This window comes from Tasmannia lanceolata, unplaced genomic scaffold (assembly GCF_043159265.1).
Source record: "Tasmannia lanceolata isolate RefF3 unplaced genomic scaffold, GAP_Taslan_0.1 ptg000008l, whole genome shotgun sequence".
NCBI lineage: Eukaryota > Viridiplantae > Streptophyta > Magnoliopsida > Canellales > Winteraceae > Tasmannia > Tasmannia lanceolata.
This window is the reverse complement of record NW_027518685.1, coordinates 617,174-635,745: the sequence shown is the minus strand read 5'-3', so window position 1 is coordinate 635,745 and position 18,572 is coordinate 617,174. Positions and strand designations below refer to the sequence as shown.

At 39.0% G+C, this 18,572-nt stretch overlaps 1 protein-coding gene across 1 annotated transcript; it reads right to left on the bottom strand.

The window, feature by feature from the left end:
• Positions 1–12,258: 12,258 nt before the first annotated feature.
• Positions 12,259–18,044, bottom strand: BRD4 (bromodomain 4). Its single transcript, XM_077385978.1, has 5 exons — positions 17,378–18,044; positions 15,351–15,400; positions 14,299–14,376; positions 13,452–13,995; positions 12,259–12,937 (listed from the first exon to the last, which is right to left on the bottom strand). The coding sequence occupies exons 1-5, from the start codon at positions 17,522–17,524 to the stop codon at positions 12,545–12,547; spliced, it is 1,212 nt and encodes a 403-aa protein (XP_077242093.1). The 5' UTR covers positions 17,525–18,044; the 3' UTR covers positions 12,259–12,544.
• Positions 18,045–18,572: the final 528 nt, after the last annotated feature.

Sequence of the window (18,572 nt, the reverse complement as noted above, 5' to 3'; positions counted from 1 at the left end):
TTGTCTTTAGCTATCTTTATCCTTTTGGTGTCATTGTTTGAATTGTATGAGTTGGACTATGAATCTTTGGTTGGGTAGGATTTGTCTTTGGTTTCCTAAGAAGACTACACCCCATATAGCGTAAAAAAGTATCTTATTTTGTTGGTAAGAGAAGGATAAATTATATGGTGCTGGAGCCCGAAGTCTAGTGCGGGGTATGACAGAAGTCTCCCTTGATATTTGATCCAATAGCAGCCTCTTAAAAGTGGGCTGCTGTTGGATTAAATATCAAGGGTCCCCCTAGACTTCACGCTCGGGCACCATATAAAATCTCGTAAGAAAAGAGAGGAATTATTCTCTTTCAACGGGTTTTCTTTTCCTTCTTGTTCTCTTCTTCACAATGTTTGCCTTCAATGCTTGCTTGTAGATTTAGCTCTGCCAACCTACAAGTGATTTCAAAGCAGAACGATTCTCGCACATTGAAAAGGACGTACATCCAATCAAAATTTAATACTCATGTACATTATTAGTACATTCCTTTTGTATCTTAATTTCCAAAAATCCCACCAACAGAAAAAAAGAAAAAAGAAAAGAATATTGAATATAATAGGAAAAAACTATAATAAAAACTTACATATCCAATTTATGTGATTGATGTAAGCAATGATACAAATGTAAAGTTTTGATATTAAATGTTCTTGATTTAGTTTTAAATAAATTCTGGATCTAGGATTGATGTTTCTTTACCTCTTACTATTGATAGATGATTTGGTGAACTCCATGATTTCAACATCATAAATTCAGAAAAAGTTATGGAATCGTCAAAGTTGTAGGCTTAGATTTACTAATCACGGCAGACCAGGAATGAAGCGTGGGAACTTCACAACACATGAAGAATAGGTGATTAAATGTTCAAGCCATTTTGGGTAAGATCACACCTTGGTGAACTCCATGATTTCAACACAAAACCCAGAAAATGGGATGTGACGAAGCTTCGAGGAGGTGATCTCTTGAAAGGCTGCTATATAATAATTAGCTATATAATAATTATACTATATAGTAATCAACTATATAGTAATAGATAAGCCAAGGGAGGTTAAATCCATGAGTTTGGAATGATATAGTAGCAGCTTTTACTCAGGGGGTTTTGAAGGCAGCCTCCGGCTCAAAACCGCAACATACTCTATCCCTCTCTTCCTTAAGCCTCTCGATATTCGCTTCAATACTAGAACTTCCTTTTCCCTCATTTCCAGCCATGTCCCGTTTTAAGTCGGAGATGTTCCTGTCAATGCTCCGTAACTGTACAAAAGACAAAGTCAATCTGTAGAGAGAGAGAGAGAGAGAGAGAGAGAGAGAGAGAGAGAGAGAGATGCAACACCTTTCGGTAGGGCCATCTTTTCATCTCAAATTTCCTTGACATTTTCTTCAGGACAGTAGGGCATAAATCCAACTTCTTAGCAGCTTCTGATATTGGAAGGTGGAAATATGGAGCTAAATCGCTTAACTTCAGTTTCTGATTTCGCTCCCTCTGAATCAATAAGGATAAAATTCTCATAAATAATAAACCCCAACCGTATTCTTCTCATATAAGAGAAATACTGACCTGTGCTGCAATGTTGCTTTTCCTCTGCCTTCTGGACGACCTCCTACTTTCGTTCCTCACTGTATCTCCCCCTAATGATAAAATAAGTGGTTAATATTATATTTCAAATCGTGGAATTTGACTTCCATAACTGCTCCAAACCGGAATTTCTACTTACTGCTTTGAATAAAAAAAAACCAGTTCCCTTTTTTTATAGGTAGAAAAATACCTTTTAATGTGATCAACTTACTTGGCCCCTCTTGTTCCGCCTCTAAATTTTGTTGCTGTTCAAGATGTTGTTCTGGAGTTGAAACTTGGAGGAGGGAGGGATTCTCAACTACACCATTCATTTCATAGAGGTTGGCCTCAGCGTTCATGTTGGTGCATAATGCGTTGTAGAAGTTATACAGTGAGTCTTGCATTAGCATCAATCCCTCTTCACTACGGATGTTAGCATATTCTTCCAGGAACTGTTTTACCTCCTCCAAGTTATATGCACTCAAGCTGGTCGTCACCAAGAAAGTAATGGTGAAGCAAGAAAAAAAAAATCTAAATAAGAATCTTCATATGAGAGATATACTGCACTATAAATATGAAGTAAATTGTGTAAGACATGTAATTTTCGATTTGCAATATCTCTAATGGGTAGAATTTTTCATTTTTGCTGTCTCTAATGGGTAGAAATTTTAATGAGGCGACGTGGATCCAATGAGGGAGCCCTTGTGGGTGGCTTTTGTAACTACGACATGTGTACATTGCCTGTGTGCGGCCGTTGTGGCTGGTTTTTATAACCACACGGCCTCTGGTCACTGTAAGAATTGGCCTATAGAAAGGCCTGCGTCTTGTGTGTGTGTGTGTGTGAAAAAGACGAATTATTGGTTAAATTTGCATTTGATTCGTAAAATTTGGGTTGGTTTTGGAGAATCTTATCAGGTGCTAAAGCAGTTCATGTTTCAGTGGACACGGTTTTGAAATGATATAAAATAAATAGAGGGCCTTGAATCTGTAATAGGAGTGTTATTTTCAGATTTGGATGGAGCGAATTTCAAAAATCATTTCAATCGGGCTGCATATAGTGACAACATCTTGGAAGTAAATGGTTTTAAATATTAAATAGGATAGCAAATTTTCAGTTTAAAGGGTGGGCCAATTTTGTATATAAATTTATAAATTTCTTTCCATTGAAATAATTTTGCCAAGGACAATTTTTATTGGAATTTTTCATGATGATTTTTTTCACTCCTCATGCATACCAAATGTATAGATTAAACATTGAATTGGTTTGCTTACTTGCAAATATGTGTTTTGAGTTTTTAAACTGGAAACCTGTTTATTCGGATATCAAAATATTAAATGATTTGCCATATAACAAAAAATAAAATAAAAGAAGATTTAACACTTACTCGACCACTACATGATTCTCAACATTCACTGGAACCTCATCAATTATGCCATGATAGATAACACCAACTGCTCCATGAATCTCGAGCTTCATTCTTTGAATGCCTGTGTAGGGACGCAAAACAAAATTGAGCAAGTACTAATAACGATTTTTCTGTCAATAAAAAGAGTTAACTAGAACAAAAAAAATAGAAAATAAAATATAAAAAAGTGTGCTACGAAAGTATTGGTTACAATTTTTGAAAAATTTATATAATAAAATTAATAAAAAATGAACACAATTATGTTAAAAGAGAAATAACTCTTAAAAATCCTTAGAAAAAGAGGGATGTGGTTAGTGGACCATTGCCCCTTATGTTTGGAAGATGGAGAGTTTATAGATCATCTTTTTATCCGCTGTAGGGTTACTAGAGAGGTTTGGGGCCTTATTTTATTGCGGTTTGGAATATGCTGGGTTTTTTCGAATTCTATCCCCGAGGTGATTAAGAGTTGGGAGTCAAACCCTTGGAAGAAGAAAGGGAAGGTTTTATGGAAGATTTGTCTTTTGGCCTTTTGGTGGGTTATGTGGAAAGAAAGGAATTCTAGGGTGTTTGATGGGGTGGCTAAATCTCCGTATAGACTTTACATCAAAATTATTGCGGTCTCCATATTGTGGGCTAGAAGTACCCCTTTGTTTAGATTTGTATCGGCTTTTGATCTCTGGGAGGGTTGGCGGATAGTGTGCAATAATAGGGAGAGAAGATCCATGATTGTTCAAAAGTGGGAAGCCCCTCCTAATGATTTTATTAAACTAAATTTTGATGGTTCTTGTTTAGGTAATACGGGTCCTTCAGGTGTTGGGGGTCTATGCAGAGATTCTTCTGGTTTGGTCTTGTGGGCCTATTCTGGTCCTATTGGAATATGTGATTCTAGTGAAGCGGAGGTTAGGGTGGCTTTCCATGGCATCAAGCATCTGAATAAAGAGTCTTATAATAAGGTGGTTGTAGAAGGGAATTCCTTAAATGTGATCAGTTGGCTTTCGGGAAAGGTTGACCCTCCTTGGAGGTTTCTCTCCTTCTTTGATAAGATCTCAGACTTAACCTTCGGATCTTCTATAGCCTTTAATCATGTTAGGAGATCTGCTAATGGTGAAGCAGATGCTCTAGCTAGATCGGGTGTGCCTAGGTTGGGTCTGGAATGGTTCGACTATTTTCCTCCTTGAGTCATTTTATTTTGTTGTTTATCTTTTAATGTAATCATTGAGAACCATCTCGGTTTCTCTCTTCCTTCAATATATAATTTACCATTTCAAAAAAAAAAAACTCTTAAAAATCCTTCCCTATACTATGGTACCAAAATTATCATAAAAATAAGACCATTTGTTTAATATATCAATGATGAATTGTATAGGAAAAAGAAATTGCTCATTCTGTTTTCGGGAAATAGTATATTCTCCTTGGGGCACCCACATGTAGTGTAAAAGGGTAGTCATAAATACACTAGAGGGTGCTGTCCCAGGGAAAAAATGAAGGCCAATATATCACTTTGCAAAAACAAAAATGTGCAATTGGGGCTATGAACACTGTTGGTCAAAACAAGTCTGGTCTAATATTGAACTGGATCAAACCTTCATTGCATGACTAGAGTTTTGATCAAACATGGTGAAAAAGACTTAGTAAAGAAGTTTTTCATCTGTAGAATTTTAATTGCAAGCCCTAACCATGAAAATGCGTTCATACGTTCCGTATCATGCCTATTAGAGAATGAAATATTTGATCTTGATTTGATTTCATTCTCTAATAATGCCTGGCCGCACCATTGGGTGACCCTCATGTGATATGCCTATCAGATCAACGATCACAATGCCAAAATTGGACCTTTCCAAATAGGAAATTGTCGATTTCATATAAAAAATTCAACAAAATTTCAATATTTCCTTTCATGTTAAATGTTTAATAATGTAGTCATTAATTGCATATCCCCCCCTCCCCCCCCCCCCCCCGCCCCCCACGCCCCCATTTAATCAATTTATATACTGTCCAACGTAAGAACATACCATTAGCATGAATAACGACTCTCAGCACTTGGCACAAAGAACAGTCCAACTGATCAGGCGCTCTCATCATTAAGGAAGGGTCATAAATCTCATCCACATTGGAATTTGTTGGATTCACTTGTCCACCCATCGTGATTGATGGTTCTTGTTGTTGAGTGGGTTGTTGTCTTTTAGACCCTTTCCTTCCTCAATTATAAGTTCGATAGAAAATTCCCAAAGTTGGTCGATCCATTCTTCTGAATCCCTCAGTCGGAGGTAAAGGATTGTCCTGTTGGACGAAGACGGGCGGAGTCAGAGGAGGTAATGGATTGTGCTGTTGGAAGAAAAAGGGGGTGTCAAATTTGAGAATATCTATTGATCTTGGATGCTTTACAATAATCTCAAGGTGTGCTTATATAGAGCATTTACATGATAAACATGGAATGGAATTAAGATAATTATAGAAGGAAATAATCCTAATCAAATCTACTTTCCTAATCTCTCTTGCTTGCCTATTCTAATCCACTTGCCTAATTTATCTAATTGCTTCATTTAGCCAACTTACCCGATCTACCTCCAAGATGATCCAACGGTGAGATCTTACCCCAATCCAACCGTTGGATCCCACATATTCCTAATCAAATCTACTTTCCTAATCTCTCTTGCTTGCCTCTTCTAATCCACTTGGCTAATTTATCTAGTTGCTTCATTTAGCCAACTTACCCGATTTACCTCTAAGATGATCCAACGGTGAGATCTTACCCCAATCCAACCGTTAGATCCCACATATTCTAACATGCCCCCTCAAACGTATATGGATTGAAAATCGATATATGTTTGGCAATAATAAAAAAAAATTCCCCAATACAATAGAATTCCCCATATTACAAATGTAATCAAATTCAACAGATTTGATGCACACTTCCAGAAGTCGATGACGAAGATCCTTTGAGGAAGATTGATGTTGCTGCCAATGATCATTGATGATGGCTGCCGAAGAAGATGTCGCTTCACATTTTGTCACGAACAGGGTTGATTATACTCAAGCCTTGATGTGCGAATAGATATGGGTCACTATGGACCAATGCCAGAATGGGCAAAGAATTGAGTCACTATGGACCAACGCTAGAATAGGCAAGAAAGGGGTCGCAATGGACAAATGCCGAAATGAGCAAAAATTGGGTCACCATGGACCAATGCCAGAATGGACAAGAATTGGGTCACTATGGAAAAATGCTGGAATAGCCAACAAAGGAAAAAAACAAAGAGATAGGGAAAAAACGATGAAGCAAATATCGGCAAAAAAAGAAAGATAGAGCATTAAAAAGAGGGTGTGCAAATCAAATTTGGGGTGAGGAGTGCTCGACTAAAATGGGCTTTTAAGATAACAATGGGGTTAAAAACTTCAAGGGAACAAGCTTTTTGGAAAAATTAAAAACTAGGGGTGCCAATACCAAAATAAGGGTATGCAATTTCTTTGAAGACATATTGGGGTGTTCTCGGATTCTAAATTGAAAGAAGAAGAGTATATTAAAAAAATTGGAAGATACGTGGGTGCCACGACCAAATTTGAGAAGGTGAATACTTTTCTAAAGGACAAAAGAAAAGGGGTGCGTGAATGAAAATACGGGTAATAATTTCCACACCATGCCTTCTATATCTTCTCAGGCAGTCCACTCACAGGAGGTTTCTCTTATGGATTGACTTGATTTCTTTTTCTAGCAGGTTCTGCGCTCTTCATGACAAAGCTCGGTGCTGGATGTGGCTAATACAAAGGTGTCGACGTCACCATTACATCTAGGTGAAAATCAATTTGATGAGATTGGGACTGTTTTGTTCCAAATGGCCCATGAACAACATAATGCATTGCAAGAAGAATAGAACCTAATGAACGGACAGAGCATAGAAACATGAAGAAAATGGTAAAAAACCAAAATTGAGATTTATAAATGTGTATACGATCTAGAGAGAAGGATGGCAATTGTTAGGTCTAAAATTGGTAACAGGTTATGGTAGGGCCGGAAGGGCTGGTCTAACACGCCACGGCTGAAGGGCTAGTGGAGTCCTGCGCTGCACAAAGGCACAGACAAGAAGACAAAGGGTCAGAAGACCAACCCGGAGTGTTGCTCCGGACGGGCGCTTCGACACTCAAGTCAGTATGAGCAGGAGTGCAGAGCAATGTCAGAGCAAAAGCTTAGGGTTTTGATTTTCAGATCCCTCACCTTAGCACAAGTGAATGCTATTTATAGTGATTCTGAGCCACCTGTCCAGGACAGGTGGTGGCCTCTGTATGGACCAGGTCTCATACCTAGGAAGGGTAGGTGGAAGTCCCTGATTGGTCCAGGTGTCACACCTAGCAGGGACAGGTGTTGGCTTTGCAGCGGTCCCTGTGAGGGCCATGTGTTAACAGCCAATTGGTTGCTGAGTTCGGACCTCATCAGTGCTGAGTTCGGACCCATCAGTGCTGAGTTCGGACTCCATCAGCAATATAGAAGAGGGCTACTTGGGCAGCGGCCTGCAAAGCTTAGAAGATGATGTTTAAGAATCATGACACCTTGAAAAAAAAAATGACTAAAGGGTTTATGGTGGCCGGGCGGACGGCTTAATTACTGTTAGATGGGTCGTCCGTCGGAAAACAGCGTCCTTAGATTGTGGTCAGACCACGATAGGATCGAGAAGCTCTGATACCATGTTAAAATCAAGAGATATTCTATTAATCTTGGATGCTTTACAATAATCTCAAGGTGTGCTTATATAGAGCACTTACATGATAAACATGAAATGGAATTAAGATAATTATAGAAGGAAATAATCATAATCAAATCTACCTAATCAAATCTACTTTCCTAATCTCTCTTGCTTGCCTCTTCTAATCCACTTGGCTAATTTATCTAGTTGCTTCATTTAGCCAACTTACCCAATCTACCTCCAAGATGATCCAACGGAGAGATCTTAACCCAATCCAACCATTGGATCCCTAGATCTTAATTCCATATTCCCCCCCCCCCCCCCCCCATTTAATCAATTTATATACTATCCAACGTAAGAACATACCATCATCATGAATAACGACTCTCAGTACTTGGCACAAAGAACAGTCCAACTGATCAGGCGCTCTCATCATTAAGGAAGGGTCATAAATCTCACACACATTAGAATTTGTTGGATTCACTTGTTCACCCATCGTGATTGTTGGTTCTTGTTGTTGAGTGGGTTGTTGTTCTTGTGGGCCCTTTCCTTCCTCAATTATAAGTTTGATAGAAAATTGCCAAAGTTGGTCGATCCATTCTTCTGAATCATCAGGCTGATTGGGAGGTAAAGGATTGTACTGTTGGACAAAGACAGGCGAAGTAGGAGGACGTAACGTATTGTGCTATAGGAAGAAAAAGGGTGTTGGGGGGTGGGGTGTTCGGCAAAAGAGACGTCCCAAAATTGAAGCACGCTGCTTGAATTTGGGCTCTCTAGGGGTATGTCCGGATGAGGAGATGAAATGGATCCATCATCCAACATGGATGATGATGATTTCATCTTCTTTGGATAATGTATTCGCAGCGGCGAGTCCCACTGCGAAGGACGTCCCCCCCTTGTGTTCCGAGTGCTTTTTTTACTACAAGGGGAGAGCGTCTGTAAAACCCGGAGAGCGAGAGAAATATAGATCGGGAAGGAATATATAGAGTGGGAAGAGGAGTTGAGTCGGTTAGATGTGACAGTTATTTACCGTTTCTTTGTGACGGTTGGAATTTTAAAAGTTGCTTTCGTGGCAACAACGTCTCTTTTCATTGTTTCCGTCGGTAGAAGTTTCGACAGAAATTTCCTTATTCCAATAACAGTATGACTTCTCTTTCCTTTGGACTGTTGTTGCTTATTTGATTTCCAAATTCTATATAGTTACCTTCACTTTTATTTTTTCTTTAATTTTCTTATAGGCTTAAAGGTACTTTTTTGTCTGTTATCTGAAACGCCATTTTGCCTCCATTTTATTTGTTTATTATTTTTTACATTAGGTTCTTGATTTCCATCAACTTATTTCTATTTCACACCTGAGTTTTCACTATGTTTCTTAAATTTTTTTTTATTGTCCCAATTTTACTATCTTTTTTTATTCTGTTATTTTTTGTGAAATATTTAGGGCAATGATATTTTCACCCTCCCTGCATTATGCGCATGCTCCCCTTATTACGTGATTTGACGTGAAAAGTGGGCAACTTTAATGTTTTTTGACGTCAAATCACGTTATATGGGGAGTGTGTGCGTAATGCAGGGGGTGAAAATATCATTGCCCAATATTTATATCCTTAACTTCTGTTGAATCTAAAAAGCTTTCTGGTTTAGGTTTATGTGATGTTCCAGGTCACTTTGGGTGTGTTTGCACATTTTTTTTCAATTTTGAAGAATGCATGTGACCATAGGGTGAGTAGGAAGTGTTCAATCTCGGATTGTGTTATGTCACGTAACACAATAAACAAAAGGAAAATAGAAAGAGGGGAGAGAGGTTGATTCGAGGCAACGAGACCTCCTAATGGCTCGATTCGAGAGGAACCATCACTCTCCAAAACAAAATTTCCTTTGTTGTTGCTGTAAAACTCGCATTTTTTCTCAATTCATCGAGATACCAAACTTAAATACAACCATAAAGGTAGTTTTAGATCACTACGCCACTAACCCACTTACATAACACATAGGAAATAACTACATCCACAACCTAAAACACATAACATATAACCATATAACTAACACCACTTAAATGCCCATAACAGATTGACGAACTCAACTAAAAACTTGGATTTTTCTAACTGAGCTCAACTAAAAAAATTAGATTTTTTGCGCAGAGTTGCTCCTTACAATTCTACAATCCGTCTTACCCTCTTCGAAAGAGAATGACAAGACATGAATCCTTTTAAGACTTGATTGTTTTCCTTTTATTTTTGTCCCCAGACATTTGAAACATGAGCACACGTTGGACCATTTATTTTTTGCCTTACTTCGGGTGTAATTTTCTGTCAATAGAATAATTTATATCTATAAATTGGTTGTTTTTAATTGAGTCGTCAATGAAAGCTAGCAATCTGCTGGCACCTAACCAGTACACCAAAAGATCCATAGTTGATGGAACGTGGTAGGCTAGGCCTTTTAAACCCGTCTTGTATCAGCTAGGTTGGGTTCCACCTAGTCCCATACCTAGACAGGCCCCCACTTATCACCGTAAAATTCCACGGTGTCTCATATCCGCCACCTTCAGCGGCCTACTCTCTGAATACTTTTTCCCAAGTAGTCCTATCCACAGGTCGCCCCTTTCATGGTGGCCCACTCAGTAGTAACTTCACTTTGACAGCTTGCACTTGGGCTTTTTACTAGGTTGTCCTTTCCAGGTAGTCCTCTCAAAAGGTTGCTCATTCCATAACTCGAACACATAATGTGGTGGCTACTTTGATACCAAATGTTAGGTACATATCTAATACACCAAAATCTTTAGAGCGGATGCCACATAGTAGGCTAGGCCCTTTAAACATGTCCCGCACTAGGCTGTCTCACACTAGGCTGTCTCATACTAGGCTGGTTTCCACCTAGTTCCATATCCAGACAGCCCCCACTTAAGACCAGGCTGGTTTCCACCTAGTTCCATATCCAGACAGCCCCCACTTAAGACCGTAGCAAAATTTGATTGATTTTGTTTTACTATTCTTGTCCGAGGACATGGACAGTTGAAGAACCAGGATACAAGTAGTTTAGAAAACAAGAAAAAGACTTTATCAATTGTAATCACTGCACACAAGAGACCTTAAACGGGTTTAAATAAAAGATAATGAGACAAGTATAACAACTATTATAATCTGAGTAATATCTAACTATAGGAACTATTATAATTCTCCTGTCATTCTCTTTGATTTTCATGCACGTACAACTATGCTAGTATGGACAATGTTGACTATCTACTCTTGGAAGAGTTTCCACTTTGGCAGTTTTAGTTATACAACGAATTTGTTTTTTTTTATTGGGTCTGTTAAGAATAGTCTGTATCAGAAAGCCAAGTGTTGGAGATATATGTAAGAAGAAGAAGAGATTTCTTTGCTTGATGATTGAAATGAGGATACATTAAATATTTATAATCATTTTTCACCGACAGAGAACTCTAGATCTTAGATATTTTTCTACACACCACCGACACCTCACTCCACCGACACATTCAAGAGATTTCTAAACCTTTCTTGAATTTACAAATTACTTTTAACAGTTAGAGGTATCCGAGAAGAATTGTGCAAAACTATTTTGAAGATTACACTCGATAAAAGACGTCGTTTTGTGAGTGAACGACCAGTTCCCATTGGATTTCCTTTATTCACTTTTTGTTTCCATTGGATTTCCTTTATTCACTTTTTACACCTTATGTGACCAAATGCACTGTGTATTCTAAAATCTTATTATCTTTTGGTGAATATTGTGACATGGGAACAGGCCTAATGTGTCATGCAAACAAACTCAGAAAATGTACTCACATAACTCGCTAAAAAATAGTTGGAATTTTGGACGAGTAAAGCACTACGAAGAAGGGTATGGACTAAAAAAATAGTCGGAATTTTGGACGACGAAAGCACTGAGACGAAGGGTATGGAGGTTGACCTGATGAAAAAGTAGTGACTTTTGGCTACTGAAAGTGTTGTATAATGTTGCCGGTAATATCTCCAATCAGTGGCAATAGGACGACCCAACGAGGCATTGGCGGTGAGTGGGCATTGGGAAAAGGCGTTTAGGCCAGGCACCCGAACAACCGAGGTTGTGTAGATCCTTGACAACATAAGATTCGATGATTGACAGCAAATCTTAAATGGATGTCAGTTCGATTGGCTGCTATATGCCGGCATCAACTCAGAGAGAAATAACAGGCTGAAACACGAAATCTACGGTGATGATGGAAGTGGAGATGTGTCTCTAAAAAGCAGTGCTTTGATACCATTGTTGTATTACACAGGGTGATAAACAAAATCGGAACTAGAGATGAGGAAGGGCTCTAATCTTCTAACAATATGAAGATTAGAATCGAATGAATCATTCAATGCACATGAAGGGGAAAAGTGGGGCTGTTCTTCTATAACTTTCGAAACAACATTCATTGGAGGATCAAGAACAAATGAAAGGGGCAGTATCCTTCGTTGGAGGATAAATTCCTAATGTAAGATCAACTGATCATCTACATTTGATCAGATGGTCATGACGAATGCCCAAGTAATTCTTCACCGGAGGAAAATTTCCCAACATTTTTTTAATATGCAGCTTCTTTGTAAAGTTTAATAAAGAAAAAAAAAAATTGAAAGCATAACTATAAAAGGAAAGAAAACATCCCTCCACATTAACTTGCCACATTCTTCCGCACACATGGCCGTTGGTCTCGTGGACCACCGATTGGTTTTGATAAATATTGGCCCACCAAGTAATTTATCGGTGGATCATTTCTCCAGATGTATACGGACCCTTCCCTTCCCTTCCCTAAACAAGAAATAAACACACCAAAATTTGTACAAATTAAAAAAAAAAAACATTTCGATAGAGACGGCTAGACGGAAATCTTTGAGCTATCTTCTCCGAGCTCTCTTCTTTCTCCCCTTGACCGGAGCTCCCGGCTTCCCATTTGGCGGCCGTCCGACCCCTTTTTTCACCACCGGAGACTGTAAATGGGCAGCCTTTTCACCGCTGCTGCTGGTCGTCCGATTACTACTACGAGTGCTGCTGCCAACTGCTTTCACTTCAATTTTTTGGCGGAATCTTTTGGTGGCGGAATTTCGGAGAGAGATGGCGGATCTGTATTCGGGGGAGTTTTTGGGGTAGAAGACAAGGGCGTTGTTGCAGAGTAGCAGCACATCCCGGAAGAGTTCTCTGCTCGATGAAATCGAACCCTCGCTGATTCTCCAACGGATCGTCCCCAAATCCACGTGCCTCCGAATCATTTTCTTGTATCTCGCTTTTTTCTGAAAAAAATCAAGAATTAACGGAAAATAGAATGGAGAGACAGCCAGTCAAGAGGAACATATGTCATGTGTTACAGGAAAATGACACCCCCCAGCTGATGGATATTTCCTCCCTTTTTAAGGGATATATCATTAGAGGATATAATGAGGGGGGGGGTGGGGGTGGAGAGGAGCAACCATTAACTCCGAAAGCATTAAAAAGTTAAACAATTTCCAGGGGTGGAGGGGGGGAGGTATCACTGCCCTCCCTATATTAGCCCCTTATTTTTTACATGGGACAGCCTCCACCATCATGTGGGTCCCCCCATAATGGTGGGCCACAATGCCAAAACCATCCCATACTTGCTGGACGATCCTAACCATCCAATGGCGTCAAAACCATAGATGAGGAGTGTTGTCACACTAATTGGGTGGTTAAGATCATCACATCAATTTCATTTTGGGGGGACCCTGCTTGATGTATATTGTGGACGTAACGTATCTAATGTTGACTGAGTTGACTCATTTGCCTCACCTGCTTTTCAAGCCGACGTCCAAAAACAGAAACATTCTCCTCTGCCACCATCGACTCCAAGATTACCGCCAAATCTGGTACCTCCTCTTGGTTGCTCCCACCGGAAAACCCGACATCCCGGTCACAACCCCCCGTAGATTCTTCCTTATCCCTAACAACATTTACACAACTGAATACATCGCTCTCTCCAGCGCTCCCTTCCTTCACTTCCTTGCAACCTTTCCTCTTCCTCTTTCCTCTTTTCTTTTTCACACTTCCTCGGACAATCACTGAGTCCCGTTCTCTCTCTTTCAGTTTCTCCGATTCTTCAGAAATTTCGGCCTTTGTCTCCTCTACTTGAGCCGAAGTCATTTCCGGGATCTGAGTATTTGGTGACCGGATTCTCGTGGTTTCTTCAGTAAAACTGCCAGCTGATAATCCCTCTTTGCTGGGGAATTCAGTTACATCTATGTTTCCAGCAGGTAGGGTCGATTCGGTATCACAATCGTAAGTACTCTCGCTTTCTCTCACAGCCATCAGGCTTTCCAGCTTTGATTGCAGAGATCTGAAACAAAAAAGCTCTCCAAATCAGATTAATTAATAAAATTTTACTGCTTGGATTAGAAGTGCAATTCGATTATTTTGGAGGAAAATTTAATTTCAATGAATGAGATTGGTTTCACTTGCTTTCTACCACCGGTTTATGAATACATCACTTTCTACCGAGATTGTAACCAACAAAAATCGATAATAGTGGGCCAATTTGTCAGGCTTTGTTTGGTTTATATCAGCCAGTGTATGTACCGATTGTATAGTAAATGCGGCTAGATATCGTCGGAAATGCAAACTATGATAGCATGTTACAGACCCAATGGAGTCTTCTGATTTCTCCAACTCTCTCTTCAGCTCTGCAACTCGTTGTTTTCGAAGCTCTTCAAACCAAGCACTGAAAAAACGAGGCAAAAACAACAATAATTTGATGCATGGTCACAAAAACAATTTTATCACTGATTTATCAGCGACATATTATTTCAGGCCCTGTTTTTTTTTTTTTGGATTTTGAGAATTGATTTCGGGTCCAATAATGATTATTGAACTTAGAATTAAATTTAATTTTGAGTCCAATAATCAGTTTTGGATTCAAAATTGAAATGGGAGAAGTTCCCAATTTCATCCGAAATCTATCAATTTAGTTGTTTTTCTTGTACTCACCGCTCTCCTTGGTTCTCTTCTCTTTTCCTTTCCTCTTCTAAGCATTTGCGTGTAAAGCCATTTAAGTAAATACCATTTAATTGAGATTTACAAGTAAGTAAGAGAGTATCCCACCCTTGAACTCATTAAAAATAGTTTCAAGACCCAATTTCTGAAAGGATAAAAAGTCAACTTTCCAGTTCCAATAAAACATCGGCCAGGGTTAAATTCTTGACTTCCAAATGATATGGTATTTTTCCAATTTAATAAATTCATAAATTCTATGATATCCAAACATAATTTAAAACCAAAATTCCGGTAAAAAAATCTGATAATTTGGTATTTAAATTTTTGTCATCTTATCAGGGCACTGGCAACACACAAATCAACACAGGCATTTCAGCTGATAAGTTTGATAGTTATTTTCCTTCCTGTAAATGTTTGATCTTTTACATATTTGGTTCATTTAATTGACTCTTATATTTTTCTAACCATTTCTGAGTTTTTGGAATTTTTCATACTTTTAATTACTAAAAAAAATTCCCTTGCTAGAGAGGAAATTTTTTTTTTTTGAAAAATTCCACTAAAACGACTGAACGGAACGGCGAACGAAACAAATTTTACAACATAAATTTAACTTCATAACTGTTGGGAAATAAGAATATGTGTAAGTAACTTTTAGAGGTATCCAAAAAGGTCTCAATGATAAAAATAAAAAAAAACACTCACGTGCAGCCATAGAAACGTTCTTGTAAATCCTCATACTTTGCTTTACAGTCCTGCAATAAGATCACAAACATGCTCAATGAATATAGAATTTTTGTTACTATTAATACTTGAAATGTCAAGAAATGAATGGTTAGGAAGGTTGATGGGGTATAGTGTCATTGGACACTCGGGGGAACTTGAGGACCACCAAAATGTCATTCTCTTGTTAAAACGCTCAAACAGAATCCTCAGGTGTAGAAGTTTGTAATTAAAGGACCAATGTGGAATCAGAAAATGTCTGTTTTCACAATTTCACGGCAGTTTCTTCGTGATAAATATAACCTGAAATTATATTTTAAGGCCTGAAATTTTAGAACGGAAAAATACAGATACACCCGGTCAACTTGGTGACTTTTAAAAGTAAAAGTCAGGTTAGAGTTGAAAATGTAAGAACGTTAAGGGGGGTGTGACTGTATTTTTTTCCCTTTGAAATAAGTTTAGAAAGGGCAAATTCGGCCTATGTCTTTGACCAGCTAATATAGGAGTGTGTAGGTCATTTCATTGGCAGCCAGACCTGATTCTTTCTGGTTTCCATTACGTAACATCATCTCCCAACCGCCAAGAATTTTCAAAGGAAAACAAAAGAAATTCCCATTTATTCATCTTCTCCACAAGAAGGGCACAACGAAATGCCATATTGACGGTCTTTACGGAGATTTTTGTGATGGGCCACCACTATGGAGCAGAACGGATCCTAAACCACAGTTGTAAATATCAGCTGTTAAAAGTTGACAGGGGAATGAAGTTCAAGATCAAGAAGGAGATCCGGCTGTGATAGACGATATCAACAGACCTGATCAAGCCACGTGTCAGAGGGACCGCGAGAAAAGGAAAATTAGGGCCGAAAATAAAGGACTTGTGCGTGAGATCAAGACCGTTGATCTTGTGGAATCATGACGTAAATTAATAAAAATCAACGGTTTGGCTTTTGTTGGTGGAACGTATGCTGGGGGCTAGAGATGAAGCGGACACGTATGCTGTGGGGCTCGACACCTTCTTGGAAGGCCCGCAAACCAACCGGGGCCCACTCTAACAGGCGACAGACGTGCGCCTCGGTATTAATCTACCATAGGATTCTTGTAGTAGGTACACTACACCCCGGGGTATTTTTTGTTACTATTTTTCATTCTATAAAAGCGTTCATATGAAGCGAAGCGCGTGTAAATTCATTCGATTAAGAGGGAATTATATCTATATGCCTACTTTAAATGAGAAAACGGTTCCTACACATATGCGTAGAGAGTTCTCTACACAGCTTAAAATACAGTGGGGGCCCACATTGTTTGGGTGATCCAAGCCATGAGATAGGGTGTCTACAAAAAATCAGATTCATATGATCATCCCAACCCTATGATTTGTGGAGGCAAAATGGATGTCTTTAAACCTTCACAAATTAATCCATTTTTTGCCTCCACAGTTCGAATGGTTAGGATGATCTTATGGATCTGATTATTTTGGGACACCCTATCTATGTGAGGGCCTTAAAAATGAATGGTTCGGATCACCCAAATAATATGACCCCCACTGTATTTTAAGCTAGTGTGCAAATAACTTATCTACTCATATGTGTAGGGACCGTTTTCTCATTTTAAATACGTGTTTGTAATTGTAACAGCCACAGAAACGAAAGTCCTAAATAAAGAGAAAAGTGCGGATATAAAAAGAGCAGTGTGTCCAAAAGGTTAAAAAACTTATGTTTGTTCCCGAGAAACTTACGTTACTCCCGATAAAACGCAATATATGTCGCCATGATATGCTGAAGAAATATTTATTAATTTTTGCCTACCACAAAATCACTTTACTTTTCGTATATCAAGATAAAATTATAAAGACCAACGAAAAAATAGGCTGATATGGACACGATCCTATTTTAATAACTTCTGACAGCTGGTTAAAAAAAATAGAAAAAAAGACAAGATAAGTTAATGCAATTATCAAAGGATTGTAGTGCAAATATCAGTTGTTAAAAAAAATCGAAAATAACCTACCTTGGGGGAGAAGGTGGAGGAGGGGCAGAGGGTTCTGGTTCGGAGCTCGGAAGCAACGGCCTCCCAGGCTCGGGTGCCGTGCCTGAGCACGGCACCTCCCAGCAACAGCTCCTCCCACGTACCCCACCTAATCGCCTCTTCCATCATCACCCAATCAGACCCCACCACGTGGAAATTGCTCTCAAACCCCGTCCGTCCGCACCCGGCGTAGGTTAGCCGGCATAAATCATCATCGCCCTCCCTCCCTATTAAAAACCAGATAGGAATAAACTGGCAAAGGAGATCTAATTTGGAAAACGGCTTTGGAATGGGTGGTTTTGAAGAATAATAGAAGGTAGGGGGGTTTGGGGCAAGGTGGTTTTCCGGAGGGTGGTTTTGGTTTTTCCTCTCTATTTTCTATTTTCCGTTATATATATATATATATATAGATACGAGTATACGACTACGAGAAAGAAAGGAGATAGGGTTGACGTGTTCTGTTATTGGGTAGAAAAAAGAAAGCGAATGGGAAATAATTAAAAAAAAAAGGAGATTTGTGGGTGGGTTTCCTACGCAAGGTGGGGAGGGACGCCTCTCTCCTCTCGCCTCCTTCCTCGTCTCTCCCCAACTCTCTCTCTCTCTCTCTCTCTATTTTTACCATCCAAGGCAACAACACGCTTTTCCTCTCTCTCCTTTTTCCGCTTGCTTTTCTTTTTATAATTTTCCCCGTTTGGTCCGGTCTTTTTATGATTCCATTTATACCCCAAGCTTCTACGATATAACATTCATGTCCTTATAATAGGGTTTGCTAGCAAAACGGGAATCTAATCTTGGAAAAAAAAAGACGAGTGCCTCTCTAGCGACATGTGTGCAAGAAGACAAAGAATCCCCATAAAAGGACAATACTTACCATTTTAGGAATAATATAAAGAGAGGAATGGCTAGGGGTGTTATGGGCATATTTCGGATCATCAAATCTGGGATCCGAAAAATTTTGGATTCTGTATGGGCACGCCACAAATGCCCCATTGGATAGTCACGATCCTAAATGATTTACAAAAATACCTTCCAAATCTTGTTAATGCTAACCGTTCTATGAAGGATATTTTGGTCAAAACCTCTCTTATCACTTAATGAATCGGATGGGAATGCGATTTCAATCATTCCAGTCGTTTCATTTCATACTTTCACGAAGGAAAAGAGAGAGGAGTTTTGT